Source organism: Palaemon carinicauda, chromosome 23 (assembly GCF_036898095.1).
Source record: "Palaemon carinicauda isolate YSFRI2023 chromosome 23, ASM3689809v2, whole genome shotgun sequence".
Classification (NCBI taxonomy): Eukaryota; Metazoa; Arthropoda; class Malacostraca; order Decapoda; family Palaemonidae; genus Palaemon; species Palaemon carinicauda.
This window is the reverse complement of record NC_090747.1, coordinates 99,717,950-99,730,597: the sequence shown is the minus strand read 5'-3', so window position 1 is coordinate 99,730,597 and position 12,648 is coordinate 99,717,950. Positions and strand designations below refer to the sequence as shown.

Here is a 12,648-nt window from a genome sequence, read left to right as displayed (position 1 = left end):
CCAGCATAAATACAAATGACTGTATTCAATTTTCTATTGTGAATACACCAAAGACAACGATTAACTTGTACTTCGTAACTAATCGTTACACGAAATTTAACCAGTGAAGACCAACGCAAGTGCTGAGGAGGAATGAGGATAGGGGGTGGGGAGATGTAGGGGTAGAGAGGGTTAGTCGTAGTAGGAGGCACAGACGGGTGTAGGACGGCACCTCGTTGTTCCAGGGGATGTCGATAAAGGAGTGGTCTATTTGGAGAGGGACCTATGGTCGTGGTTCTGGGGATGTTGATGAAGGAGAGGTCTATTTAGAGAGGGACCTATGGTCGTGGTTCTATCACGCCCCAGTTTTCTATACCGACACTCAAAGAGTGAGCGAGCTAGGTTTATTCCTGGCATTCCATGCATCTCCTTTTCTCTGGTATATTCAGCAGTAACTATGCCCTAGAAATGGTGCTAGAGGAGCATTTCACGGGCGACACAGGTTCCTCGCTTAGAAATAGATTTTTCCTTCATCAAAATCACTTAATTTGTACATATTTCCATGAACGATTACAAGTAAAAACACTTGTATTATCACAGCACAGCCTTAAAAAATACTAAATATTTGAATCCTATGCCTAAACTTCCATGCAAAAACATCACTTGTGACTTTACTGACCTTAAATAACACAAGTCAGTTACAAAAAAAAATAACATTAAATTAATAAAGATAAATATCAGATATTTTCACCCAACCCTGATACATCTGATACAGTATAGACGCTTTTCAGTCGTAAATTCAGTATAGACGCTTTTCAGTCGTAAATTATGGAGTACTATAATACCTAAATTTGTTTGAACTCAAGTTCAGTACCAGCCGAACTCGGTTGAGTCCCTTTTCAGGCTGGGAGGAACATAGAGAGGAGACGTCCCCTTTTTTGTTTCATTTGTTTGATGTCGGCTACCCCCCAAAATTGGGGGAAGTGCCTTGGTAAATGTATGTATGTAATACTTAAGGGTACAAAATAAATTTGTTCTGAAGTGGCTTTCGTAATATGATTTTTTCGTATAATGAAAACGAATTAAATAAAATGAAATAGATCCAAATCCATTTGAATCATCCAATATACCTAACATAACAGCGAGTATTTCATTTCGTATCCTGAGTATTTGTTCGTAATATGAGACAAAATAATCTTCGTATGTCGTTTTTGTCATTTTGTAGGGTGAACTTTTCGTGTACAGAAACTTTCGTATTGTGAGGTATTACTGGTACCTGAAAATATGTTTAACTAGCAGAAACTGTAAACCATTCTTCAACAGCTTTCAATAAGTCTCTATCTGGGTGCATATACACAAGGTTTTAATTTCTTAATTTTCCTTCTCTCATCATGAAAAGTGTACTGAGAATTGCTTTAGTAGAAAATAGTACTATGATATTATCAATCTCACCTTTTGTCCTCTCTACTAGCAATGTTTATCATGACCATTATTTCTATTTTGACATTACTATCTTCTGCAGTGTCAACTCTTCTATACATTAAAAATATTTTCAAAACCTACATCATCATGATTTTCATCACCTGACTAATTTGAAAAAATCTTAATAATTTACATTATGAGTGGATTGGATTTATGACTCTAGGCAATACCAAGCCATAAACTAGGGATGGAGAATATATTCGGCATTGATGTGCAACAGAGAGGTTGGACAGCAAGATGGAAGAAAGGAACCTAGAATGGAGGTAAAGCAGAAGATTAAAAAGTAACTGCTTCAAAGACCCATAAGTACTAGATTAGATCCTTCTCTCTGGTTACGGTTCATTTTCCCTTTGCTTACACATACACCGAATAATCTGGCATATTCTGTACATATTCTCCTCTGTCCTCATACACCTGACAACACTGAGATTACCAAACAATTCTTCTTCACCCAAGGGGTCACTGTACTGTAATTGTTCAGTGGCCAATTTCCTCTTGCTAAGGGTAGAAGAGACTCTAGCTATGGTAGGAAGCTCTTCTAGGAGGACACTCCAAAATCAAACCATTGATCTCTAGTCTTGGGTAGTGCCATAGCCTCTATACCATGGTCTTCCACTGTCTTGGGTTAGAGTTCTCTTGCTTGAGGGTACACTAGGGCACACTATTCTATCTAGTTTCTCTTCTTCTTGCTTTTTTAAAGTTTATACAGTTTATATAGGAGATATTTATTCTAATGATGTTACTCTTCTTAAAATATTTTATTTTTCACATTGTCCTCTCCTCACTGGGCTAATTTCCCTGTTGGAGCTCTTAGGCTTATAGCATCATGCTTTTCCAACTAGGGCTGTAGCTTAGCAAGTAATAATAATAATGAGTACATTAGTCCTTACAGGGTAGAAATTGCTTAGGTTTTGTGTTGCAATTCCTCACTCGACTGATTTCAATTGAGGTCGTTATTTTTACTGTTTAATAAAACAAGTAATAAATTAAAAACCTTCAATTATCATATGGACTCTAAATGTTTCTAGACGTACGTTATTAATAGATTTCAGCACAATATGCTTTTGAATATTGAATAGTTTACATGTACTCTTGCAATTTAATTTTACAGAAACCTTGGATAAATGACAAAAGTACCCTTTGTTTCTTTCTTTTCTTATGTCCAAATATAATTCATTTTTCAAGAGGCACACTTCCTAATACAATGATGAGATCCAGACCATTGACATACATCGTACAATGTATTTGGCGTCATTTGCATGAGAGGCAGAAAGCCAAAATAACTTTAGTCTAAAGTATTCTCCAGTTAACAGCCTGAATATTTTGCTCCATGAAACCTACAGCTAAATGATACAGTTGAAAATAATCAATATCGCTGATACGATGATAATATTTCCAAGTATTATCATAATATATACTGATCATAATCAAATTAATAAACAAAATCAATACAGTACAAATAAACATTACTTACAAGAAAGGGTTCTGAGGTAACATGACTAGACCAGACAGCTGATGAGAACACATTTAGGTGATAAAGTTGGTAATTTTGGAGAAACTCCCAAATACATTCTAATAAAAATGAATACAATTTAAATAGATTTCCTAACACCATCTTACGTCCGGTGTCTAACGGCTTCATTAAATATTACTGTTCGTTAAATATTCTAAGCACGACCTACCTTTCTCTGTGGGAGAAGCTAGCGTTAGAGAAGACATCGAGGACGAGAGATTTGCAGACGTTACGGACAGCATGGAGGGATACTGCTCCATTTCCGACCCTTCGTCGCCATCTGCCGGCAAGGCAGTTTCCACCATTGCTTCCAAACAGTTCACAAACAACTCTGCATTCTCAGCTGTGCAATTACTCTGCAAAATAATGTTGGTGATAATGAGCTATATACTTTGTCAAAATCTTGAGGAACTTTAATTCCTATGGATGAATGCCATCGGAATCATACCTACAGTTCAATCCTTCTCCACCATCTCAGACTGCTCTATGCACTATAAAATCCATGAGGAGGATAAACAACATAGGTGACAACACATTCCCTTGGAGTACTCCGCTGTTCAGCGGAAATTCATTAGATAAGACTTCATTAACATTAACTTTGCACTTGCTATGCTCTTGAACAGACTTAATCAAATTAACATATTTAAGAGAAATTCCATAATAACGCAGGACTTTCCTAGCGCACCTCGTTGTGAGGATGTGCACGGTCACACACTTTCTGTGCACAAGCTGTTTGGTTACTCGCTGTGCAGTTAGTGACTGGGTGCACTTCCTCTCAGTGAGATGTGCCAAGAATTCCTGCGTTCAACTGTACTTCTTGGACGAAAACCCTTTGGTAACTAGACTACGTAGTTATAAATCTCTGGAACAGTTGTTTAATTACCTCACTACTGAAACATTTGTTCAATTAGCTAACTGTAGGTTGCATAAGAATTTTCATACTTTCAACCATCCTTTGCAATCAGATTTTCCTGAACCATACTGTACTATACTATGTATTTACTTAATTCCAATAATAATAATATAAGGTAATTATTATTATTATTATGCATAACACCATTCCCCTCTCTTGCATTCTTTCTTGTGCTTCTGGGACATTGTGGGTTTTTCTTTCAAATAACAAAATTCTAATGATAAAACTCCTCCTGTCTGCACTAACTTCCTTCTCCAGTCTTTCTCAGAGATGGCTGATGGCTAAATGCTAACGTCTACCCTAACGTCTAAAAACTTCCTGCTTTCTATCACTGTATCACCATTGCTCCTCTAACGGAGTATTGAGGTTATGGCAGTGTTTGGCAATAAGACCACTTGAGTGACCTATCACTTTGCTGTCTTCTTAGTTCTACCAGCAAATACAAACAATGTTTTTTGTTTTAAGAGGTTATTTGTCTACAGATTAACAGAGTATGTCTTCTGATACATATGCTATGTATTCTTATAGGTTAGTTTTCATAGTCACAAGCTTATCAAGAGTTTAACATTACTGTATTAGTATTTTTGTGTGGAAGCTCAGGATATTAACCCTTTTACCCCCAGGCTATTTGGAAATTTCCAACCCTTAACCCCCAAGGGATTATTTTTTTCCCAGCACATTTTGCAGTATATTTTTTTTTTAATTGCTCTAACAGCCTTAATTTTTGTCATAGAGAGGTCAGGTTGGTCTCATTCTTTTGGAAAATGCCTGAATTTTCTCAAAAAATTATCAAAAATATGAAAAAAAAAATTTTATAGCATTTTTTTGCAAGGACGTACCAGTATGTCCATGGGGGTAAAGGGATGGCTTTTGTGAAACGTACCAGTACGTCCTTTGGGGGTAAAAGGGTTAAGTTATAGATTCAAGGTATATTTAAGGCCTATCCTGTCCTGTTTCAACACATAGCCTAACTTCTTATTGTAGCTGGAGGCTCTAGTGCACCATTCAGTAAGGGTTCTGATGGCACATGGCATGTTAAAACTATTAACCCCAATAACAAAATCATACCTTGGTGAAGGGTCCGGCGAATCTCCACAACCCACCGAAACCCCAACTCTGCAGATGATGTACTTGCTGATGACCTTGGTCCTCACAAGCTACCATATTCTGTATTATGGCCTGAACGGCACTTAGAATTACGCCGTCGTGACAGAGGGACAACACCGATGTTATCTTTGCATCCAAGAGGGTGTGGCTGGAAAGGGTGAACATGTCAAAAATGACAAATTCGAAGATAATTTGTATTTTTCCTAACCATACAAACCTTAGCTATTTACAAAGGGTATTACTTTTAGCGTAGCTGAAATGGCGAGCCATTAGAATTTAACGAGGGTGTATTACCCCCGCGCTAGTTAGCGGGGGGGTAGGGGAGTGGTAGCTAGCTACCCCTCCTCCCCCTCACACACAGGTGAATACTCACTTTCACTTAGAGGTAGGACTTGTCTTGGGGGACAGGGCTGGCGGGCAAATATGTGTAAATAGCTAAGGTTTGTATGGTTAGGAAAAATACAAATTATCTTCGAATTTGTCATTTGTTCCGTAACCGAAATACAAACCACGCTATTTACAAAGGGTGACTTATCCCTTAGGAAGGGTGGAAAGTCCCCAGCCATACTGGCTTTGGCTTTACCCGGGGACTCAGAATCCGAGTGAGTCGCACTCGAGAAAAGGAGTCCCTGCACCTCACAAGTTCCTTGCACCGCAAGGAACCATGTGGCCTACGTAAGCTTGTGTGTGAAGGAAGAAGTGTGACCCGTCTTAGGCAGTTGACCTGGAGTTCCAGAAGGAACTCTGGGTTAGGACGTTCCCAATACCACCTCGTCAGGGTATGGGGGACGCGACAGTATTGACTCAATACTCGGAACACAAGGAAGCATGGTTTACCTGCAGAGGTTCGAGGTCAGCTATGCAGAGACCAGGATGCTGCTTCCCCGTAGAGGGGATGATGAAGAAAGAAGTAAGGGCCAGACATACTTCTTTCGTTCATGCAGACTAAAACCTGATAACAATGCCCTCAACCTTCTGCTACCTGTCCAAAAAGGAGCCTGAGGTTAGACCAGCTGTTGTGTAGCCACCACAGAGCGATAGAAAACGTATCGAGACTCCTGTGGGTCACGCCCTGCAGGAAGCGGGCTGCGAAGGTCATCAGACGCTTCCAGACTCCAGCTTGTAGCACCTGCGTCACAGAGTAGTATTACTCGAAGGCGAGGGACGTTGCGATGTATCCAACATCGTGCTGTAGGGAGACGTGACGGGGGAGGGTCTGAAGACAGGTCGAGATGAATGTCCTTGAGTCCGGGCTGAAGAGGTATACTGGTGACTCTCCCCCCATGTCCTCCTTGTGTTCCCAAATCGGCTGCAACTGAGGCCAAACTGCAGCTGTTCCCAGCGCTAACCTCTCGATTCCTGTACTGGCAAGAAAGAGAAGGTCTTGGGACATCAGACACAGAATGGAGACTCAAAATCTTGAATGAATCGGACCGAAGGGTCGGGATCCTCAGATTCTGAGTCTAGCCAACAACTCAGGAGCGAGCCTGAATGTTGCCTTCCCCTCTTCCTTAGAAAGGGGGGGAGTAGTAAGAGACCAAGAAGATTGCTTACACACTGGCCGTGGCCAGAGTGAGCAGAAGACCCAAGGCGGAATACAATCCGAGGCCTGTCGTAAAAGGGTCTTGAGAAGATCTCTTAAAGGACTAAAAGTCCGAGCCATGCTCCAAGTTGGAGGTCTTCCTCCGACTAGGGCAGGGACGATCGTAGCTTCGCATGAGCGAGAATAGATCCAGCGGGCAGGAAAAAGTTATTCCTTTAAGCCTGAAGGTCAGGGAAAGGCTGAGCGACAGGCTTCATTGCCAAGAGCGGAAAGGAGTTTCCTCCCGCCGAAAGGCAATAAGACCGTTATTGCTGGAGAAGAGGCCTCACGGGAAGAGGTATATCTCCCACGGCACCAACCACCTTAGACTCTTCACTTTGCCTGGGAGACCCCTGTGGATGACTATCGCAGATGACGCGACCTCCGTACCGCGACTGTAGCGGGTTGTCTCTTCTAGAGGAGGTAGCGTAGTGTCTCCAGGCATGAAGCCGAAGCGACGCCCCGGTTCGGGAGAGATGTCGCAGTGTGGTTGCTTGAGTAGCCTGCGCCGTGGGAGAAGCTCTCCCGGGAGTTCCGTCAGGGGAAGCAGAGGGTCCAGAAACCGTTCTGCGCATAGTCCCAGTGGAGCTCTCCCATTGAAAGGTTGACAGACAACCTGGTTTTGTTGAGACCCATTGTCCGCAGACAAAAAGGAGGGAAGACGCAGGCGTCGAAGTTGTCCCACCATCACCGGAATGCATCTTGCCAGAGTCTCGGGGTCTGAGACTGGGGGGAAAACTAGCGGAAGCTTGAGGTTCCAAGCTGTCGCGATCAGGTCCCCCAGATCAGCACTTGCTGGTTACCCAAGGTCAAAGACCCCTAGGTACACTCTCTCTATGAGGCTCTGCTTGGATAGTCTGAGAGAAACATTCCCCTGCCTGGAATGAGAGAGCCGATGGTGGAATTGAGAGAATCTCAATCATCCCGGTATCTCTACTGCAAGATGTGAAGGTGTGAAAATGCGTCCCCTGCTGGTTAGCATGAAGTCGACACGCAACGGGGCGACTTGGCAGGAGCGGTAGGACTGAAGAGGGGCCAGACTAAGGCCCTTAAGCCTGCCTGAATGATGGAGAGGTATCCTTCAGGTCTTGACCATAGGCCTGGACCGGAACATGCCCCCCCCCTTTCCTTTGACGAGTCCGAGAACCGCATCAAGAATGTGGGGAAAGGACGAGAATATCCACTACCATCAAGAGGCTCCATAGGTCAACACCCATTGCAGGTTTAATAGTTCCGCTGGTCCCATAGGGCCAGGGAGTCCGGTTAAACATTGCCTGAAGCCACCGGAACTTGGATCGCCCCACATGGAACTTATCCTGAGGCGACCGTTCGGACTATAAACGGGTCAATGAGGAAAGAAGAACTAGGAAACGTTCCAAGGTAGGGCTGAAAACTCTGCTTGACTGAGAACAGGTACTGCGACTCTCCTCAGTCTTGCCACAGTCAACCGAAAGGAAGGCTCGGAGGATGTGGTAACAGAATCTGGCGTCCCCAGGTGGTCACCCATCCAAGTGCCGACGTTGCTTAACCTCGCTGGACGGACGAGAAGCGGGGTTTCCAACGTGGTAAGGCGGTTGACTCAATATCATGGCCAGATACTCCAGATGTTGAGGCAGAGGAAGAGAAGGCTCCAAGCAAAATACCATGAGCCCACACTCATGGTCAGCATTCGGAAGCTTTTCCCGGCGCTGAAGAAGGTCGAAACCCGAGCCTACCGGAGTTGACCAGCCCTCCAAACAGCAGAGGAGGCGGAAGTCTGCACCTGAGCGGCCAAGAGGAAGGCAGGGAGAGTTCTCTGGGGAAACAAACCTGCTATGCCACGGCGGGATAGCCACACTGCATCATAAGCAGGAATACTTGCAGTTTAGGCTGAATTCGACGAGCACCCTGGAAGATGGATGGAATGGAAACTGAAAGTACCCGTCCTTTCGATCCAGGGTTAAAGGAGTCCTGTCGCCTCGTTACCAGTCTGATCGATTCTGCTGGTCTACGCTGGCCGAAGTTTGTTCGACAAACTTGATCAGGGCTGAGAGGTCGACTATGGACATCCCCTCTCAGATCCTTCCTTACAAGAAAGGATCGACTGAGGGGGCCGGGGGTGAAGCCGTCGATGATCCTAAGGAAGACCTTCGCCTAAGGTATGGATCATTCTGCCCAACCGGGCAACTCTGCTGATGCTATGGCATAGAGGTTCAGAGACACTGAATTCGCTGACAGAGACGGCAGGCGCGATATCCTTGGCTACTCACAGAGATTGTGCGGGAATGGGCATCGGGAAGCTGTCATTCGGATGAGTAACCTTAAGCATCCTCCCAGCGAAAAAAAAAAACCTGCAATCCTAGAGTTCGTGAACTCCTTTTAGGACTATGCCCCCCCGGGGGAGTCTCCCGTGCCATCTGTTCCTGACAGGAGGAAACTACAATTGGACACCTTGTCCCAGTTGTCGTAGCCGATAACTTAGGCCGACGTGGTTGAAAGAAAAGGGAGCTGGAGCCCTGCAGAGTCTGGAAGAAAGCGCCTTGGAGGAGTGAAACCGGAAGTCGATTTACTCCGCACAGCAGATGTTTAAGTCTCTGTCCTTGGGCAAAGACAAAACTCTTCTCAAGGATGGAAGGGTGTCTGAGGTCGTTGACCTCCACAGATGAGACACCCGAAGGAAGCCTTCAGTCAGTGCGTCCAGATGGTAAAACATCGAGCTTGTCCGCAAGTAGATACTTAACGACGAAAGGCCAAGGTGCCTGAGCTCGAGAGGAGGAAAGTACCCTTGATCTTCCTGTAGCTTCCTTGAACCAAACCTCGGGCCGTAACCGAGGAGGGAAAGAACCTGGTAAGCTCCCAGAGGAAGAGGTAAGCAGTCACCCCTTGTCCGATGGAGAAATCTTCAACGGAAAGCCCCCCCGCCAAAAATCCTTCCAGGGCGGGAGAAGGAGAGAGTACTCGTGCAGGAGAGGGGACCCTCGAGACCGACCTCTTGGGAACCAACTTCGCCCTGGGGGAAGTCACCACGAAGTCCACTCCTCTCTTTCTCTTCAGCGTAGGAGAGACAGCCGCTGGTTTGTTACCCTGGCCGGTGAGTGCTGGTTTCATAACCCTCATTAACGCCCGTGCCAGCGGATCAAACCATGTCTGCTGCTCCAAGGACACAGAGTCCGAAATCCTCGCTAAGGTGAAAGGGATCGGGCGATCCTTTGGAGAGGACACGACGGTTCCTGCCTGAAAAGAAGGTGGGAAGAATGCTGTACTGACCTGTCTTCGTCCTGCACTACCAACCTGTGCTTGGATGGAGGTGATCCCGAGTGCCGCCTAGGAGCACGCGTCCCTGCTGCTACCACCGGCTGTGGAATTCGCCGCGAACTATGGTCGCGCGAGGGCGAACGGTCGCGCAAAGGCGAATGGTCGCGCGGGCGCACAGGCGAGTGGTCGCGCGGGCGCGCAGGCGAGCGGTCGCGCGGGCGCGCAGGCGAGCGATCGCGCGGGCGCGCCGGCGAGCGATCGCGCGGGAGCGCCGGCGAGCGATCGCGCGGGCGCGCCGGCGAGCGATCGCGCGGGCGCGCCGGCGAGCGATCGCGCGGGCGCGCCGGCGAGCGATCGCGCGGGCGCGCAGGCGAGCGATCGCGCGGGCGCGCAGGCGAGCGATCGCGCGGGCGCGCAGGCGAGCGATCGCGCGGGCGCGCAGGGGAATGGGCGTGACGGCGAGGGATCGTGCTGCCGCGTAGGTGAAGAAGATCGCTGGCGGTAAGCGATGGCGAGCAGCATGTGTAGGTGAATGATCGCGTGATAGGGTGCGATGGTGATCAGCATCCGCAAGAGGGCGAGCGTTCAGGGTTGTGCGATGAGGAGCAGCATGCGTAAGCGGGCTATCGTGCAGGGTTGTGCGATGGCGAGCAGCATGCGCAGGTGAATGATCGCGTGAAAGGGTGCGATGGTGATCAGCATCTGCAGGAGGGCGATCGTTCAGGGTGGTGCGATGAGGAGCAGCATGCGTAAGCGGCCAATCGTTCAGGGTTGTGCGATGGCGAGCAGCATGCGCAGGTGAATGATCGCGTGAAAGGGTGCGATGGTGATCAGCATCTGCAGGAGGGCGATCGTTCAGGGTGGTGCGATGAGGAGCAGCATGCGTAAGCGGCCAATCGTTCAGGGTTGTGCGATGGCGAGCAGCATCTGCAGTTGAGGGTCGCGCGATGGCGGTCAGCATCTGCAGTTGAGGGTCGCGCGATGGCGGTCAGCATCTGCAGTTTGAGGGTCGCGCGATGGCGGTCAGCAGCTGCAGTTGAGGGTCGCGCGATGGCGGTCAGCATCTGCAGTTGAGGGTCGCGCGATGGCGGTCAGCATCTGCAGTTGAGGGTCGCGCGATGGCGGTCAGCATCTGCAGTTGAGGGTCGCGCGATGGCGGTCAGCATCTGCAGTTGAGGGTCGCGCGATGGCGGTCAGCATCTGCAGTTGAGGGTCGCGCGATGGCGATCAGCATCCGCAGTTGAGCTAGTAGCTGGCGAACCATGTTCCTTCAGAAGTGTTGGAGAACGTTGGCGTGCCAGCTGTAACACACGTGGGCGATCTGGAGATCGCTGGCGAGCTGATGATCGCTGACGAGCTGATGATCGCTGACGAGCTGATGATCGCTGACGAGCTGATGATCGCTGACGAGCAGAAGGCTACGCGTGGAAGCCTGCGCAAAGAAGAAGAGTCCTTGACCCCGACCTGAACCGAAGTTCTAGATCGCGAGGGCGAACGTGGGCGCACAGGGCACGTAACAGGAACCACAGGGAAGATCATCTTGAAAGCGCTGACGAACAGGAGAGCGCTGACGAACAGAAGGGCGCGCAGGGAAACCCTGACACGCAAGGGAAGAACCCCCGTGGGGGCAACCCTTTGCCCCGAAGGGATCGTTGTCCGCCGGGAGACTGATGTCCGTCGGAAGACCGCTGTCCGTCGGGAAGACCGTTGTCCGTCGGGAAGACCGTTGCCCGTCGGAAGACGAGATTAGACTGCTGTCCATCTGCACCAAGACGGAAGATCGAGAAAAAGAAGTTGTAGGCTGCAAACGGAGATTCAAAAAGGCGCCTCAAGCGCCCTTATAGGGAGATGAGAGGCCCCTACGACGAGGCGGACGGAGGGCCTTACGACGAGGGAGGCCAACAGCAACAGCAACAGAAGAAACCTCCGAAGAGGAGTCTCTATGAGTGTACTCTCTCGCGAACGAAAGAGAAACACTTCGTGGAAGAGACTGGTCAGCCAGTGACCTAAAAGGAGCAATCCTCCGAAGAGGAGCTCCTGCAGTTGCCCAGCCCCTTGAGCGAAACTGCAGGTGCGACCGCTCAGCACCAAGAGCATAGTCGCACGAAAAAAAAAAGGCAAGAGAAGAACCCCCCAAAAGAGGAAAAGCTCAAGCCTGGACAGGAAAAAACTTCCCTCGGAAGGAAAGTTATCCGCCCAAGGAGGCAAGCCTCCTGACTGTTCTAAAATGAACTGGAGAGCTGTCCGTCGACACGGGAGTACTACCAGTAGAAGGAGACACGCCCCTGACGACAATACAAGGGGGGAGGCAGCAACAGCCGAATCCCCAGGACTCAACCAGACAGCTCACACCGTTGCTATATTACAGAAACGAACTAGATCGGTAACTGTAAAAAAATAAAACAAATAATATTAGTACATTCATTCCCCCGGGAAGGCTCCGAAGAGGAATCCCGAGGAAAAGGAACAAGAATTACACAACAGGCACGTGCCCTCACAACCACTTACACTCGCGGAAGGAGAGCTGTAACCAAAACAGAATTATAACAATTATAATTATGTAACTATGTAATTATGAAATTTAAAAATGAATGAACACTAAAGAGAAAACGAAAACCCCGAAAGGAATCGTTCTACAAGCTGAAAAATTAACAACTACAATTAGATTCATAAACTAATTGAGACAAAATGTACGGCGTAGCAACCCCACCCACACGGGAAGGAAGCTACAAGGGCGTAGTAAAACATAGTAAAAGGGTGAACGACCTCAAGAGAGAGAGAGAGAGAAAGACCGAAGTCAAACTCGATCGCAACCCATAAAATTAGGCCGTGGTGGCC

At 47.6% G+C, this 12,648-nt stretch overlaps 1 protein-coding gene across 1 annotated transcript in view; it reads right to left on the bottom strand.

The window, feature by feature from the left end:
- Nf1 (neurofibromin 1) overlaps nucleotides 1-12,648 on the bottom strand; it is a 106,072-nt gene that overhangs the window by 12,539 nt on the left and 80,885 nt on the right. The window contains exons 50-51 of the mRNA XM_068347309.1: nucleotides 4,956-5,142; nucleotides 3,144-3,330 (exon numbers count right to left, since the gene is read on the bottom strand). Of these exons, the coding sequence (XP_068203410.1) occupies nucleotides 3,144-3,330; nucleotides 4,956-5,142 (374 nt within the window). The remainder of the gene's footprint in view (nucleotides 1-3,143; nucleotides 3,331-4,955; nucleotides 5,143-12,648) is intronic.